This window comes from Cervus canadensis, chromosome 17 (assembly GCF_019320065.1).
Source record: "Cervus canadensis isolate Bull #8, Minnesota chromosome 17, ASM1932006v1, whole genome shotgun sequence".
Taxonomy (NCBI): domain Eukaryota; kingdom Metazoa; phylum Chordata; class Mammalia; order Artiodactyla; family Cervidae; genus Cervus; species Cervus canadensis.
Window position 1 is genome coordinate 47,717,265 of NC_057402.1, and position 16,298 is coordinate 47,733,562.

General features: G+C 51.9%; 1 protein-coding gene across 1 annotated transcript; it reads left to right on the top strand.

The window, feature by feature from the left end:
• The first annotated feature begins 10,835 nt into the window (after window positions 1–10,835).
• Window positions 10,836–11,663, top strand: LOC122419655 (myeloid-associated differentiation marker-like). Its single transcript, XM_043434407.1, has one exon. The coding sequence runs from the start codon at window positions 10,851–10,853 to the stop codon at window positions 11,661–11,663; it is 813 nt and encodes a 270-aa protein (XP_043290342.1). The 5' UTR covers window positions 10,836–10,850.
• Window positions 11,664–16,298: the final 4,635 nt, after the last annotated feature.

The following is a 16,298-nucleotide window of genomic DNA, read 5'->3' on the forward strand; positions in this document are numbered from 1 at the left end:
TGACCATCACACATCTGCGGGGCATGTCCAGAGAGGGAGGGTAGGTGTTCTGAGCAGAGTTGGAAGATGGGGAGCAGGCAGGACACCAGGTCTGAGTGGAAGGTGAAGGGTGTTTCTTAGCAGAAAAGGACACGAGAGGGGGCTGGGGAAGGGAGACCTGGAGCTCCAGCCCGAGGAGTGGGGGGGCAGCTTGTCTGGGGAGCAGGAATGTGCAGGTGGCGGCAGATGGGGCTGAGTTTGTGCCCCTCTGTAGGGCTTAGGGCACCAGGGACCCAGGACAGAGTGTCAGCTCCTGGAGTCACTGAAGATACCTGTTCTCAACGTACTGAGCAAGGAGCACTCTAGAAACATCTGTGTCCATGTTCCTCAGGCTCTGGGCTCCCTGTGAGAATTGCTTGAAGCCAGGCCTGCTCCAGTCACCCGCTGATTCCAGGGTGTCAGAGACCTTGAAGATTCACCCCTGACCGACTTCTGCCCTGGACTCAGGGTGTGAGCAGGGAAGGCCTGGGTCCCATGGCACCTGGATTCAGCCCCCAGGCCCCTCTCAGTCCTGAGTCTGCAGGACAGTGTGCTGGGACACAACTTGGTGGAAGACGCCAGGGCAGCCACCCTTCCAGGGCAGCCAGGAAGAACCAGGGAGCTCTACCTCATCTCCAGGAGAATCGAGAACAGTGAGGGCTGCACGCTTGGTGGAGTTCATCCCACCCCTGCCCGAGGACTAGATCCTCATCTTTCCAGAGCAAATACTCCCTTGCTTTTGGAAAATGCATTTTTAGTAGTTCCATACTCTCTCTACTCCCTCGGATCCTCCTCTTTTTCTTTCTTCTCTCTGAGCCAGGTGTCGGTGGACACCACCCAGCCCTGAGAGGGCGACGAATACTTGAGCCGGGACAGGAACACCCTGAATCCTGTGGGCCCAGGGAGCAGACCACGTGACTAATCAATACCCCTCCACCTCCCTGTTCCAGTTCCATTTGCTCATGGGAGGGGGGTATTATTTCCTGGGGGTGGCACCTGACTCAGAGGTCCATTCATCCCATTTTGAAACTGGTGCCCTAGCACTAGGGAGCTTCCAGATGAAAGTATAAGAGGAGTGATGGCTGCTCCCTGCTGACCTGCAGCACTTCATCCTTCTGTTGGTGCAAGTTCTTGGGCCCCATGCACAGTGAGGCCAAACTGAAATGTTGAGGTTTGAACCAGAAAAAGGTTTATTGTAGGGCCATGCAAGGAGACAGGTGGCTCAAGTCCTAAAAAAAAAATCCCAAGATCCCTGAAAAGTTCAGCAAAGCAGTTTAAAAAACTTGGTTAGAGGGAGGGGGTGGTGTCCCAGGGTCTGTGGTTATCTCCTGCACAATTCTCTGATTGGCTGATGGTGGGACAGCAGGGTGGTGTCACAGGGCTGAACTCTATCAGTCCTTAGGCTCCAGGAAGCCTGGGGCTATGTGCTCCTGGTCATCAGAGAGTTAACATCTTCCATTTGTTGGAGAGGGAGTTGGTTTTCACATCTTCAGAACATCTCAGGAAATGTGCATCCCCTACTATTTATTATCTAGGAACTTCAGAGAAGAGCTAATGCAGAGGACATAGGGGGAATCTTGTCCTGGGACAGCCTCATGGGGTCCTGCTCAGTTACACTTCCTCTCATTTGTAAAATGAGGAAGCAAAGATGATGAACTGAGTCTGAGGGAACTAGGTTGGAGTCCTGGTTCTGCTATTTTGTAGCTGTGTGACCTAGGGTGAGAGACCTAACCTCTCTGTGACCCAGTTTCACCATCTATAAAGCAGGGGAACCTAACCATTCATAGGGTTCTCGTGAGATGTTGATACAAAGCCGCCAGCACCAGGCCCATCATAGCTCAAGCTGCCACCAAATGTCTGTAACTGGCATTTCCTCTCTGCACCACAGGTCCATCTAGGAGAGCAGTCCCTCTGCAGGGCCTCCTGTGAAGAAAGGCTGTGTGTACTGTACCGGGAGAAGGATTTGTGAAATGAAAATATCTCCTGCCATATCAATAGACAAGAAATGTCACAGCCATCAGTGATTATTCTGCCAGAGCCCCATGAACATACAGGTGTTTCAAGAGACAAAGGCAGCCCTGTGCGCTGGTTCCCCTGGCTCAGCTGAGACCTGATTTTCCTCCCATCTTTTAATTTGTTAAGAATCCCCTGAGAATGGGTTTGGGGGAAGTGGGCAGAGAATGGGAATAGAGAAGCAGCCGCTCAGCTCGGAGCAGCCTCCTCTAGAGGCAACGCAACCCTGTGATACCAGAGCTCCTGAGACTTCAAAGGGAGCTGGAAATACAGATACTCTTTGATATTAAAGAACTGTGCAGTTAAACATGTAAGGAAAATATAGCATCAATTCTATACCATCTCACACACAGGAAACGCTGTAAAGGGAAGCCAAACACAAGTACCGGCCACCTGCATGACAAACAGGATTGCAGCCCCTGATCTGGAGCAAATCAAGCTTGCACCTGTCTCCAAGCCTTACCTCTTCAGCACAGTTCTAACAGCTTTCTGAAAGACTGTCTCCCTGCTTATAATTCTTTGTTGACTTGAGTAAAATTTTTCACTTTTTTTTTGAATTGACTATTGATGAACATTTTTTACTGATATGAATAGGTATGCATTTATCTGTTGCAAGTTCATTGCAAGAAATCTCATTTTCTTATATTTTCCTGAATCAGACTGAACACAAAACCCCTACCCGAGGGAGGTGATGAGGCTGGAGAGGTAGAAAGGGGTGTGAGCTTGCAAAGCCTTGGAGGTGAGGTTTTAAAAGTATGTCTTTCATCTTAAGGCAGCAAAGAGAACCTGTCAAGGTTATTTCAGTTTGCGTTCAGCACAAACAGACATTGAGGGAAAGAATGGGAGTAGAGGAAGCAGCTAGAAGCTAATGGGAAGAGTGCAGAAGAGGGGATGGGTGGATCTCAGGTACATCTTTGTTCAAGGCTGCCTTTCACCCGCCCCACTCTGTGCCTGGCCCCTCACTTCGCTGTCTCTGACTCTCACACCGGCCCTAGGAGAGCTATTATAATCCCCAGTCTACAGATGAGGAACTAGAACCTCAGCAGGACAAGAGCTCAGGACCTCCCAGCCTGGGAGCCACCGAGCAGGGTGTGGTCTCCAGCCTCTACCCACCAGGTCCTCCCTTTCTGTTACTGCGCCTCGGGCCATGCTCCTGGGGCTTCCAAACAGCAGGGGAGCCCCAGCTGGGGTCGCTGTCTTCCAGCCTTTCCTTTCCTTACAGGACAGATGCTAGTCACATAGAGAGAGTTATTATAAATCCACCCCTCCTTTCTATAGACTGCAGTGAGTCCTGGTGCAGTTAGACTGAACCACCAGGCCTGCCAGCTCCCCTTCAGCCTGAACTCTTCCTCCAGACAGAGGGTCCTGAATGGGGGTCGTTCAAGCGGAACAGCTCCAGCCTCCACTGAGGACCCTGGGGGTGAAGAGCTGGGATTGGCTGGCAGGGCAGTGTCTGTAACTCTGTCTCTCTATCCCAGCCCTAAACCCTGGGGATAGGAGGACACGAAGAGGTGAAGACACCCAGTCCTCAGCGAGGGACCAGCTCAGGGCCCAAAATAGAATCCCGACAAGCGTCCCTGGGCTCCAGCACCTGGGAATAAAGGGCAGTGGTTCTTCATAGACATGAGAAGCTGGGCTGAGTGGCACTTGCCAAGGGTAACTGACCCTGCACTGAGCCAGAAGCAGGAGGCCGGGTTAGAGGTTTTCTCTGGGGAAGCTCTTCTGGAAATTCTGGTTCCTCTCCTTCCAAAAGCGTGAAACCCTGGAAGGAACCTGGGCTGAGAGGCAGGAATCCTGGGGTCGCCTCTCACACCAGGCTGCAACACTGCCCCAGGGCTCTCCCAACCTCAGCTCATTGGCTGAGAGAGGGCATCTAGAGGTCCCTGGAGCTAACCCCTAACCAAGTTGGAGACCCAGCCCCTCCTGCCTCCTGCCAGAGTGTCCCTCAGGCTGGTTCTCCCTGCAAGTCAGCCTGGGGGCGAGATGGTCCAAGAGCTCCACCTGGTGGCCACTCACAGCCAGACACACAGCCGCTTCCAGCAGAGATCCCTGAGAAGTCAAACTGCACCTCCTGCCTCTCTCACACTGGTTCCCAGGTGTCATAGCTGGGAATGCAGAGCACTGGCTCTGGAAACCTATCTGAATGAAAAGCACTGGCATTGCTGTCAGATGGACCTGGATTCGAATCCCTTGGGTTCTTAACCTCACCTGGAGCCCCTCATCCTTGCAGTGGGCTATCTGGGACACGTTCTGTGGAAGTGTGTGCTCTCTCTGCATGAACAGGCAGCCCAGGGAGATGGCAGGGGTGAGGCTGGACCAGTGACAGGAGTCGCCCTGAGGTGCTCAGCCCTTAGGCCAGTGGCTCATCCGTGGCTGCACATCACGGTTGCCTGATGTGGACAGTACTTCTCAAAGCGTGGTCCTCGGACCAGCAGCAGAACATCAACAGGAAGTTCTTGCGAATGCAGATTCCTGGGTTCCACCCCAGACCTGCTGAGTCAGAAACTCTGGGATGGGGCCCGGCAGCCCCCCCGGTGATGCTGATCCTGGCCCAGCGTAAGAACACAGTGCTCAGGTACCAGGGTGCTGAGAAAGCTTCCCCGGGGATCCCAGTGTCTTAGGCATCAGAAATATCTGTGAAGGTCATCAGGGGCCACTCCACCCCCCCCACCAGAAGGGATTCTGGTTCCCTGGAGCTGAAGCAGGACCCAGACACAGATCTAAACAGCAACATGCAGCTGTTCCTAATGTGAGTCACTGCTCTGGTATGGACACTTCTATACATACACTGTGCATGCTCTTCCTTTAGTGGCCAGGCCCTGCAGCACAGGACAGCTGCTCTCTGCTAGGTCACTGGACTGTGCAGAGAATAATCACCCAATATTGACATTTAGTGGCAGCTTGAGCTATGACATGCATGGTGCTGGATGGTTTGTGTGTAACATCTCAGAAGAGCCCAGCGAATTGTTAGAATTCCCTGCTTTACAGATCAAGAAACTGAAGCACAGAGAAGCTAAGTCCTTAGTCACACAGCTACTAAATGGCAGACTCAGAATCCCAACCTAGTTCTCTCAGACTCCAGAGTCCACCACTTTTGCTTCTTCATTTTACAAACAAGAGTAGGGATGAGGTGCTGAAGGTCACCATGCGGGGCACCCATCCCTCCTGCTGTACCTTTGCCTGGAAGCTCCCCAGTGCTGGGGCATCAACTTCAAGATGTGATGAATGGACCTCGGAGCTGGGTATCACCTCAGGAAATAAGGCCTCCTGCCTGGGCATAGATGTAGTTGGAAAAGGAAGGTGAGGTTTCATCCTGGACTCACAGGATGGAGGACGTTAAGGAATTTGACACTTGCCCCATCCCAGCTCAAGTGTTCCTTGCCCTCTCAGTCCTGAGTGGTGTCCACCGACACCCAGATCAGGGAGAAGGAGAAAGAGAAGGCTCTTAAAGAGTAGAGAAAATATAGATCCATTTTACCACTAAAAATGCACTGTCCAAAAGCAAGAGAGTTGCTATCCTGAAGAGATGAAGGACTCTAGTCCTTGGGGAGGGGCTGATACCACCAGGCGGGCAGCCCTCACTGTTCTCGATTCTCCTGGAGATGCGGTGAAGCTCCATGGCTGCCCTGGCATCTTCCACTGAATTGTGTCCCAGCACGCTGGCCTGCACACATGGGACAGAGAGGGGCTGGGGGCTGAATCCAGGCGCCATGGGACCCGGGCCTTCCCTGCTCACACCCTGAGTCCAGGGCTGAAGTGGGTCAGGGGTGAGTCTCCCAGGCCCCTGACACCCTGGACTCGGCAGGTGTCTGGAGCAGGCCTGGCTTCACCCGTGAGCCCGGGGCCCAGGCAGGGCCAGCACAGAATCCAGGTCCTGAGGCCGGGTGTGCCCTCCAGGGGCTCCCATCTGCTGGTGGGGCGGGGCCCTGCAGAGTGGGCCTCAGACCCAGAGGGGCTGGAGCAGTTCCCACAGGAGCCCAGGGCCCGGGGAACATGGACACAGATGTTTCTACAGTGCTTCTTGCTCAGCAGGTTGAGAATAGAGCTCTTCAGTGAGTCCAGGGACTTACATCTGTCCTGGGTCCCTGGTGCCACAAGTCCTACAGAGGGGCCCAGACTCAGCCCCATCCACCGCCTCCTGCACATTCCTCCTCCCTAGACAAGCTGCCCCCTACTCCTTGGGGCTCCAGGTCTGCCCTCCCCAGCCCCCATCTCGTGTCCTTTTCTGCTAAGACGCACCCTTCACCCTCCACTCAGACCTGGTGTCCTGTCTGCCCCCGCCCTCCGTCCCTGCTCAGGACGCCTGCCCTCCCCTCTGTGGACACACCCCCAGATGTGCTGATGGTCAGGTCATGGGTCACCCTCCCTTCCACCTTCTCAAGGACAGGCTAGGCCTTGTTCACCCAGGTCCTCAGCCTGTGGTCCAGCCTGGCCCAGAGCAGTGCTTCATAAAACATCCACTGAGCTAGAAGGGCCCACATTTGGTCACAGTTCCTAATGTCCAGTCTGTCTCCCTGGACTCTTCTACCCTGGTGAGCGCCCAGCCCCCAGCACATGCCAGCCCCCTCTGGGGCTTTGAGGGAGCCTGTTCAGTCTGTGGCTTTGGGTTCAGTGCTCCTCTCTTACTTTCTGAATCCCTCTCGTTAGACATCTGCCACTTTCCTATCCTGGTTGTGGGGGGGGAGGATTCCCAGAGGCTTCTCTGTAAATGAATGGTACCAACACTGGCTTCCCACTGAGTCCCAAATGCTTAATCTGGTGCCCAAGGCTGTGATTGGCCTATCCCTGCCAGACTCTACTCTCTCTCCTACAAACATTGCTCAGACCACCTGCCCCCTTTCTTCTGCCCCTTACCACAGTAAGTGCCCCTCCCCCAGCACAGCCCTGGTTCAGGTGCCCCTCATTTCCTCAGGGTGCATCCTCCAGATCCCAGTCCGCTCTCTGAAAAGGGTTTAATCCAAATATTGGAAAATACAAAGCAATGCACATTTGCAAAGTTTTCAACAGTCACCTTCTAGAGGGTCATACAATGGAGTTCCCCAGTGTCTGAGACTCATAGGGGAGGGTCCACTGATCTAGAGAAGGGGGGTCAGTCCAAATGCCCATGGGAGCCAGGAGGGAAGGAAATAAGTAAAGGGGATGGAGAGGACCAGAGCCCCTGCAGAGGACCAGCTGCACCTGTCAGGGGTGGTGGAAAAGATGCCCTGTGCATGACATGAGCTCATGCACATAAAACAGGAACAAAGATACAGATACTCCCTACAAACACATGTGCATGTATGTACACACATGTCTAAATATGATTTCAGAGCATAAGAAATGTGTTGAAGGCTGTACATGAGGTTGAGGACATGGATGGAGAGGAGGACGATCCTGTTGAACAGGCAGGAAGCCTGGTCATACCCAAGAGGGGAAACCGGGACATGTGAGATGATCATAGTCCAGCTTTATGTCAATTATACATGAGAATAAGAGAAATATGGAAAACTACACAAAGATATGAGTGAAAAACAATATGGAGGGCGTAGCAGTTGCTCAGCTCCAGCTACCTCCCCCAAGGGAACACAGCCCAGTGACATCAGATCTCCTGAGACTTTTAAAGGAGCAGGAAATTTGGATTTTCGTGTGAAATTAAAGCAATGGGCAGCTACCAAACACTTAGGGAAGAAATAATACCTATTCTACCTCTCTTCCAGAAAACACTGTGAGGGAAAACTAAATGCATTAAGAGACTGCCTCAGTACAAACTGGTTTGCAGCCCCGGATTTGGAGCGAACCAGTCTTGCATGAGCTTATGTCCAGAGTGGGGCAGGGCGGTCTGGAGCCTCTTTGAGAGCGACGGAGGGGAACAGGTAGCTGGCATGACTGACTGAACCATGTGCCAGGCCCTCTGATAAGTCCAACATGTACTTTTTATTCATCGATTGATACAGAGTAGGTGTTCAGCTCATTGCACAGATGGGGAAACTGTGGTTCTGTTAAGTCACTTGCCAGGTTCCTCTATGACACACAGCCTCCTTGTCTCTCTGAGTGTCCATCTCATCTCCTCCTTCTCTGCCTTTCTGGCACCTCCTCCTTCCTCTGTCCTGGCCATGACCTTCCCGGCTCCCTGTCTTCCAGTCCACACGCCTGGCTGCTGGGCAGGCGGGGCTCAGCCACATCCAGGCTGTGGTCTGACGGGGGCACCACGTCCGGGATCACAGACTAGAGTGGAGGAGGGGCTACTGGGAGACTCAGGCAAAGCTGCTGCTTTCCAGGTGGGGAAACTGAGGCCCAGAGAGGGCACAGGCCTGACGCAGGGTCACACAGCAGGAACCTCATCCTCTCCTCCTCCAAGTCCTCCCTCTGTGGCATGAGAAGGATCCATACTTGTCATTTAGCCTTAAGCAGCATGTGTGTGTGTTAGTAGCTCAGCTGTGTCCTACTCTTGCAACCCCATTGACTGTAGCCTGTCAGGCTCCTCTGTCCATGGAATTCTCCAGGCAAGAATAATTGAGTGTGTTGCCATTTCCTTCTCCAGTAGCATACACAGGGTAAATTCAGAGAGGTTGTGGGAATAAAGTGGAAGATAGATAGCATGACACCCCCAGGTCCCTTAAAGCCAGTGCCCCTCCCCCACCCCGGCAGTGCCCACGGGGAGGCCAGCAGGCTCCAGGGCTCCCCTGGCAATTGGGGCTCAAGGAGCTCTGGGAGTCCAGGGAGGTTCTCAGGTTTGTTCTGTCTCTCTTTCCAGCCTCAGCTTGTCCCAGGGTTTATTATCAGCAAAGGTGACACAGCCCCCGATGGCAGGAAGCTGGCTGGGGCTCAGGGTGCTGGCCCTTTAGCCCTGGGGGCCTCTCAGCAAATAGTCCCTTGGAAACAGGGCAGCTGTCCCTGAGGAGGGGGAGGGCTTGGAGGGGCCTCACTTCCCCCACACTGGACCCTGGAAGAGCCCCTGTGTGAGCAGGACTGCAGCCCTGGCTGGCGGGACTGTCTTGGGCAGGTGACCTGGGCAATTCCACAGTCTCTGTGGTCCCTGCTACTCTGGCCATGTGTCCCCGCCCCAGTTCCAAAACCCCTTTAGGCCCCTGTTCTCCTGTCTCAGTTCCAGTCCAGGCCCCTCCTCCATGGGGAAGGTTGGCTCCATGCCTGCATCCCTTCTGGGTCAGAAGACACCTACTGGGCTGCCTCAGGGCCACTGGGACCCTGCAATCCCCCCAGTCATCTCCACTCTGTGTGCCCTCCCCCCACCCCAGTCCCGGATGCATCCTCAGGACTGTGCCCTCCCAGGGGTTCAGCAGGGGACTCCTCTTTCATCTCCTGCCCTTAAAAGGGAGCTGATCATCCGTCCATCCCCACCCCCTCACTGGGATACCCTGAAAGTCTCCATGTCAGCATCAGACACAGCATCCTTGTTCATTTCCAAAATCCCTTCTTCCCAGCTTGGAAGCTGCTAACTAGTCTTCCAGGCCAGGAAAATCCTGCTCAGGTAAGACTACTCCTAGATCTTTCCAGACTCGCATCTGGATGGCAGCTTTGGAGCTTAAGAGCCAAACATTATGTTAATTTATTCTGTGATTCCTCCGTGATGCTCCACCTTGGAGTCATGCTGGGTTGGGGGGTCTCCCTTCCCCAGTGGGGAAGAGTCACATGTGAAGGACAAATTGGGCAAAGCATTCAAATTGTTCCTCCTTCCCATGTCATCTCTTCCCCATAGCCTTGCTCTCACCCCATGGCTCTTCCCTGTTCACCCCTAAAGCTGCCCTCCTCTGGGTGGGGCTGTGTCCCCTCAGATGGCAGCTCCTTCTAGTGATGCTGCAGGGAGGAGAGGCCAGGGCAGGTGTGTCTCCAGGTTGCTGTGGAAGGAGGCCTGAAGGCAGGTCCTGGGTTCCAGAGCTCCCACCCACAGGCCTTGCTGACATGTGGGATGTAGAGCAAAGGGTTCACACTTATGGCTTTAGTATGTTTATCTGGAGTTTCCACTTCATGGTCATGCCACCTTAGGGAAGGACTTAATACCTCCAGCCTTTATTTTCTCATCTGTAAAATAGGGTTAGCACTACAATTGCAATCCTTTTTTTGAAATCCTTAGTGTCAGATCTGCTCCTGAATTCACACTTCTTCAGCTCCAGATAGATGACATGCTGCATTTACTCTGTAGGACATAACATTCAACTGTAGTCTGAAAGTACCTTGTAATGTAACACATTAGTGATTCTGCAACTGATCTTCTGAACATTCACACTAAGTGAAAAAAAAAAGAGATCATATATTGTCTCATGTCTCTTCATGTCAAATTTTGTTACCAAACAATTTTTTAAAAATTCGTTTTCAATTTTGAGAGCTTTGAAGGGTTGGGATTGCAGATAATGACCATCCTACCCTGTGTCTCCATAGATAATGGCATACAGCTATTTAGAGAGACCCAAAATGTTTGTGGTTTGAGGCTAGACCACACGCAGCTGTGAGGTTTGGGATAAGACAAGTCTCCTGACAAGGCCAAGGGTGATGGGTGGGGAGAACCATTCCGGAGCGGCTGTGCTGTTACCTGATTGTCTGAGCCATTGGTTCCAACTCCACGGATCCTGAGCCTCAGCGGTCTCAGGGCCCTGTGTCATTTCCAGGCGTCTGACTTAACCCACCTTCGGAGCCAGATCTTTCTCTGGTGGATCCTCAGCAAAGACCACTGCTGTACTGGTGACAGTGACCTGCCTGGACATCAAGACATCATGCCCACTCGGGCATCACCCCCAGACTCTGATGACTTTTGGGTAGGGTTCTGGTACTTCCGTTTGCCAGAGCTCTTCTCTACCTGCGTGGCTTTCTCTCTGGTGGTTGACATGGGCTTTGAGAGAGGGGACATAGGTAATTGGTCCATGTCCATCTGGTGCTTCTGTTTCGCCATGACCCTCATCATAGTCATGGTCGAGTTATGGAGGCTCCCTTCCCGCTTCCCTTTCTACTGGTACAACTTCCCCATCACCTATGCCTGCTACGCTGCCCTCGTCTGCCTCTCGACCTCCATCATCTACTCCATCGCCTACGTCCAATTCCTGCTTTATGGTCCTTCCCGGGACCGGGCCATCACTGCCACTGCATTCTCCTGCATCGCGTCTGTGGTTTACGCCATGGATGTGGCCTGGGTATGGGATTGGTATGATCTCGATGATATCACCTGCTATGTGCACACCCTGCCAGGCCTGCTGAAGGTGCTGGAGACCTTCGTGGCTGGTGTCATCTTTGCCTTCCTCAGCAACACCTCCCTGTACCTGCACCAGCCGGCGCTGGAGTGGTGTGTGGCCGTGTACTCCATCTGCTTCATCCTGGCAGCTGTGGTCCTCCTGCTAAACCTGGGTGAACGGGAATACAGGCTGTCGGTTCCCTTCCCCGTTTTCCAGCTTGTGCTCACCATGCTCTCCATCCTCCTTTATATCAGTGCTCTGGTCCTCTGGCCACTCTACCAGTTCTACGAGGAGCTCGGCGGGCAGCCCCAGAGGTCCAGTGATGGGGACTGCAGGGACGAGCTCACCTACAACATGTGCAAATGGGACCAGCGACTGGCTGTGGCCATCCTGACAGCCATCAACCTACTGGCTTACGTGGCCGACCTGGTGTACTGGGCCCGCCAGGTCTCTGTAGGGACTGAGGATTAGCCCAGGGACTCCTGATCCTCTGCTCACAAAAGGTATTCTCACCGAGCTCTGACGTCTTCTGATGTCCTCTTCCTGGCTCCTCTCTCTCTCTCCTCATATCCTTCCCCATTTCTCCCTTCCCAAAGCACTCAGTGCTCAGGTGCCCAGAGGAAGAGTAGGGTGCTGGGAACACCTGGGATGGGGTCTGAGATATAAAGGGAGCAGGAGGGAGAAGTGGGGTTGCAGCTGCCCTGGGGGCACCAAATATCTGGTAATTGCGGCCCCTTCTCTCATCAAGACCAGCTGAATGCTTGCTCCCTAAAGATTTTCATAAATCTGCCCCTGCCCTTCACTCCTGCAGTGTCTTTGCTCAAGGCCCATCATCACATACCACCTTGACTACAGAATTATCCTCCATCCATTTTCCTCCAATAGTCAGAGTGTCAGTTTCAGAGTGAGCCTCCGACTGATCAGTCCCTCCTTAGAGAATGTCAGTGAGGCCTCCTCACTTACAGCTAAAATCCAACCTATGTCTCTGGTGTTCAGATCCATCCACAGTGGGCCCTGTCTGCTGTTCCTGCAACACCTCCCTTCCTCCCCTTCTCACCTGTTTTGCCCAGGTAAGACCCAGGAGCTTGTGATGACCTGCCCACACCAGGCTGCTTCACAGAAGGGCAAAGGCTGAGAAGTGTCAGTCTGGGAGCAATGAGACATGGAGCTGGTGGGATCCAGGGAGGCTTCTGGGAGGAGAGGACTAAGAGTCAAGTCTTTAAGGAGAAGTTCAGGTTCACAGGAAAGAAGAAAGAAAGGACATTTAGAATAATTGATTTGCTCAAGGATCTCATGAAGTTTCAGTGGCAGAGCTGATGTGACTGCGATCCTTGTGTATAGCAGGGAGGAAGGAGGAGGGAGAAGGGAGAATTGAGCCTGGCCAACTGGAGGCTGGTCTGTTTGCCCACTTGGGTCAGGAATGAGGCTTTAGGGTGGCACAAGGTGAGGAGCTGGAGTTGAGACACTCCCCTAAAGCCAGTACTATGGGGCCTGCAGCCTCAGAGCAAGGGTGGACAAGGGAAACTATGCCCTTCAAAGAAATATCATATGACATGCCTTATATGTGAAATCTAAAAAGAAATGATACAAATGAACTTACAAAACAGAAAGAGACTCACAGACTTAGAGAATGAATTTATGGTTGCCTGTACACCCTGTTACATTTAAACTGGATAACCAAGAAGGACCTACTGTATAGCACATGGAACCCTGCTCAATGTTATGTGGAACCTGGATGGGAGGGGAGTTTGGGGGAGAATGGATACGTGTATATGTATGGCTGAGACCCTTTGGTGTGCAACTGAACCTATCACAGCATTATTAGTCAGCTATACCCCAATGCAAAATAAACAGTTTAAAAACAAACAAACAAACAAAAACAAAACCATGCTCCTCAGAAAGATAAAAGGACAAAGCTGATATCTGCTTCCAAAGGAATTTGGGATTTCTTTTAAGTCTCCACAGGAGAAATAGAATTCTCAGGTCTTCACTTCTGGTGTATTTAGACCAAAATGTACCTGATCCCTGAGATCCAACAACTCCAACCTGAGAAATTTACGCAAGTGGGAACCAATAGGCAATTGGCCTGAAGGGTCCTGAGCAGGAGCAGGTGCTGTTACTCTGGCTGAAGCTCCCAACCCAGGCAGAGGACCCTCCCAGGAAAAGGGCTCCTGTACAAGGGGCTCACGGTGTAATGACAAAGTACACGAGGGAAAAATCAACTGAGTCCCAAGAACTCCAATGAACACTCACCAATCTGAAAGAGACAGCAAACAGGTACACGTATGATTAAACACATTAGAAAAAGACACCATGAAAAAAGGACAGGATGATATGAGAGAGAACCTTAATGAGTCAAAGAGCGATCCCGCACCCCCCCAAAATATCCATGTTTATGGCATTATTTAGAAGTAGGGTCTTTGTGGACATAATTATTTAAGGATCTTGAGATGAAAATCGTCCAGGATGGAGGGTGGGCTGGCAATCCAGTGACTGGTGGCCCTATAAGGGAAAGGACAGAGAAGTTTGCACACAATGAGTTGAGAGAAGATGACAGCATGAAGGCTGTGGCAGAGATGGAATAAGTGGCCACAAGCTGAGGGGTTTGAAATATTACTAGTGGAAATGAATGAGCCTCACCTGGAGCACTGGAGACAGCATGGTCCCCCTGACACCTTGATTTCAGACTTCTGGCCTCCAGAACTGTGGGAGAATAAATTCCTGCTGTGTTAAGCAATCAGATTTCGAGTAAATTGTTCCAGTAGCGCTAGGAAACTAAGATGAGTTTCCAGAAATGAAGAAGAGAGTCTTTTTCATATTTCTTAAGTTTACAGAGAAACCAGCCTTCTGCCGTAGAACATGGTGGTCACATGGATCCCAGACTTCTTATCATATCCTGTGTCCCCCATGATTGAGACTCAGAGGGGAGTATTTAGAGACAGGTGGTCAGTCCAAATGCTCAGAGGAGCCAGGAGGGAAGGAAGTAAGTAAAGGTGGTGAAGAGGACTAAGACCCCTAGAGAGGACCAGCTGTACTTGTCGGGGGTGGTGGAAAAGGGAGATGCCCTGTGCATGACAGGGTCTCAGGTTTATAAAACAGGAAAACAATCTACAGATGTGCCCTACATACATGTACATATATGTCTACATATGATGTCGAGCACGTGAAGTGTGCTGAAGGCTGTACATGAGGTTGAGGACACAGATGCTCCCCAGAAGGAGGGGTGGGTGCTCGTGTGAGCAGACAGGAAGCCTGGCCACGCTCAAGAGGGGAAACTGGGCACATGTGAGATGATCATAGTCCTGCTTTATGCCAATTGCATATGAGAAGAAGAAAATATAGAATATGCTAAACAGAGATGAGAATGGAAAACAATATAAAGTAAAGGGCATAGCAACTGATTCATGAGACTTCTAAAGGAGCTAGAAATCTGGATTTTCATGAAAGATGAAAACACTGTGCATCTACCAAATAGTTCAGGAAGAAATAAAAGTGATTCTACACCATTTCTTCCTGAAAACACTCAGAAGGAAAAACAAACACATCCCTGGGCCACCTCCAAGACACACAGTTTTTCCTGATCTACAGCAAATCAAGCTTGCATGTGTTTGTGTCCAGAGAGGGGGCAGGGTCTTCTCAGTCCTCTTAGAATCGGAGGGAGAGGGGAACAGGAAGCTGGCATGGATTGAGTGTGCCGTGTGCCAGGCCCTCTGATAGGCCCTTCACAATCTTTCATCCACTTAATTGACATATTCCCTGGTCGCTCGGTGGTAAAGAATTCACCTGCAGTGCAGGAGGTGGAAGAGATGTGGTTTTAAAATGTGGGTCAGGAAGATTTGCTGGAAAAGGAAATGGCAAACCACTGTAAAAATTCTTGCTTGGAAAATCCCATAGACAGAGTAGCCTGGCAGGTTCCGGTCCAGGGGATTGTAAAGAGTTGAACATGGCCGTGTGCATGCACAGGTATTAAGCCCACTGCAGACATGGAAAAACTGAGGCTCAGTGGGTAACTTGCCAGGTCCCCCATGCCCCACATCCTCCCTGAAATTCTTACCATCCATCTCACCTCCTCCTTCCTTCCTCTGTCCTGGTCGTGACTTTCCTGGCTCACTGTCTTCCAGTTCACACGCCTGGCTGCTGGGCAGGCAGGGCTCAGCCACATTCAGACTGTGCTCTGGCAGGCCCACCATGTCCAGGCTCAAAGATTAGAGTGGAGGAGAGGTAGCTGGGAAACTCAGGCAAACCTGCTGCTTTCCAGGTGGGGGAACTGAGGCCCAGAGAGGGCACAGGCCTGACCCAGGTCACACAGCAGGAACCCCCATGCCTCTCCTTCCTAAATTCTCCCTCTGTGCCATTAAATGGATTCAAAGACTCTACATGAGCACACAGATACAAAATCCTTGTTCATTTTCAACCTCTTCTTCCCAGCTTGGAAACTTCCATCCAGTCTCCCAGGTCACAGAAATCCTCGTTCACATAGGATTACTCCTAGATCTTTCCAGACTCCCACCTGGATGGCAGGTTTGGAGCTTGAGCCAAACATTATGTTATTTATTCTGTGGTTCCTCCAGGACACTCCATCTTGAGTCACGCTGGGTTGGTGTCCCCTGTCCCAGTGAGGAAGAGTCACATGTTAAGGCAAAGATGAGGGGAGGGGATTCAGAACAGTCCCTACTTCCCATGTCATCATGTTCCCCGGCCTTGCTCTCACCCCATAGCTCTTCCCTGTTCACCCCTGAAGCTGCTTTCCTCCAGGTGGGGCTGTGTCCCCTCAGATGGCAGCTCCTTCTAGTGATGCTGTAGGTAGGAGAGGCTGGAACACGTGTGTCTTCAGGTTGCTGTGGAAGGAGGCCATGGCTGTGAAGGCATGTCCTGGATCCCACAGCCCCGAGCTTTGGTCTTGGTCTCCCACCCACGGGCCCTGCTGACATGCTGGGCTCTAGATGAAAGTGTTCAAATCCATGGCTTTGGCATTTTTATATGAGGTTACTACTCCTAACCTTTTGACCTTAGAGAAGGCCCTTGATTCACCAAGCCTTAGTTTTTTCATCTCTAGAATGGGATTAGCAGTGGTGGCTCAGCTGGTAAAGAATCCCCCTGCAATGT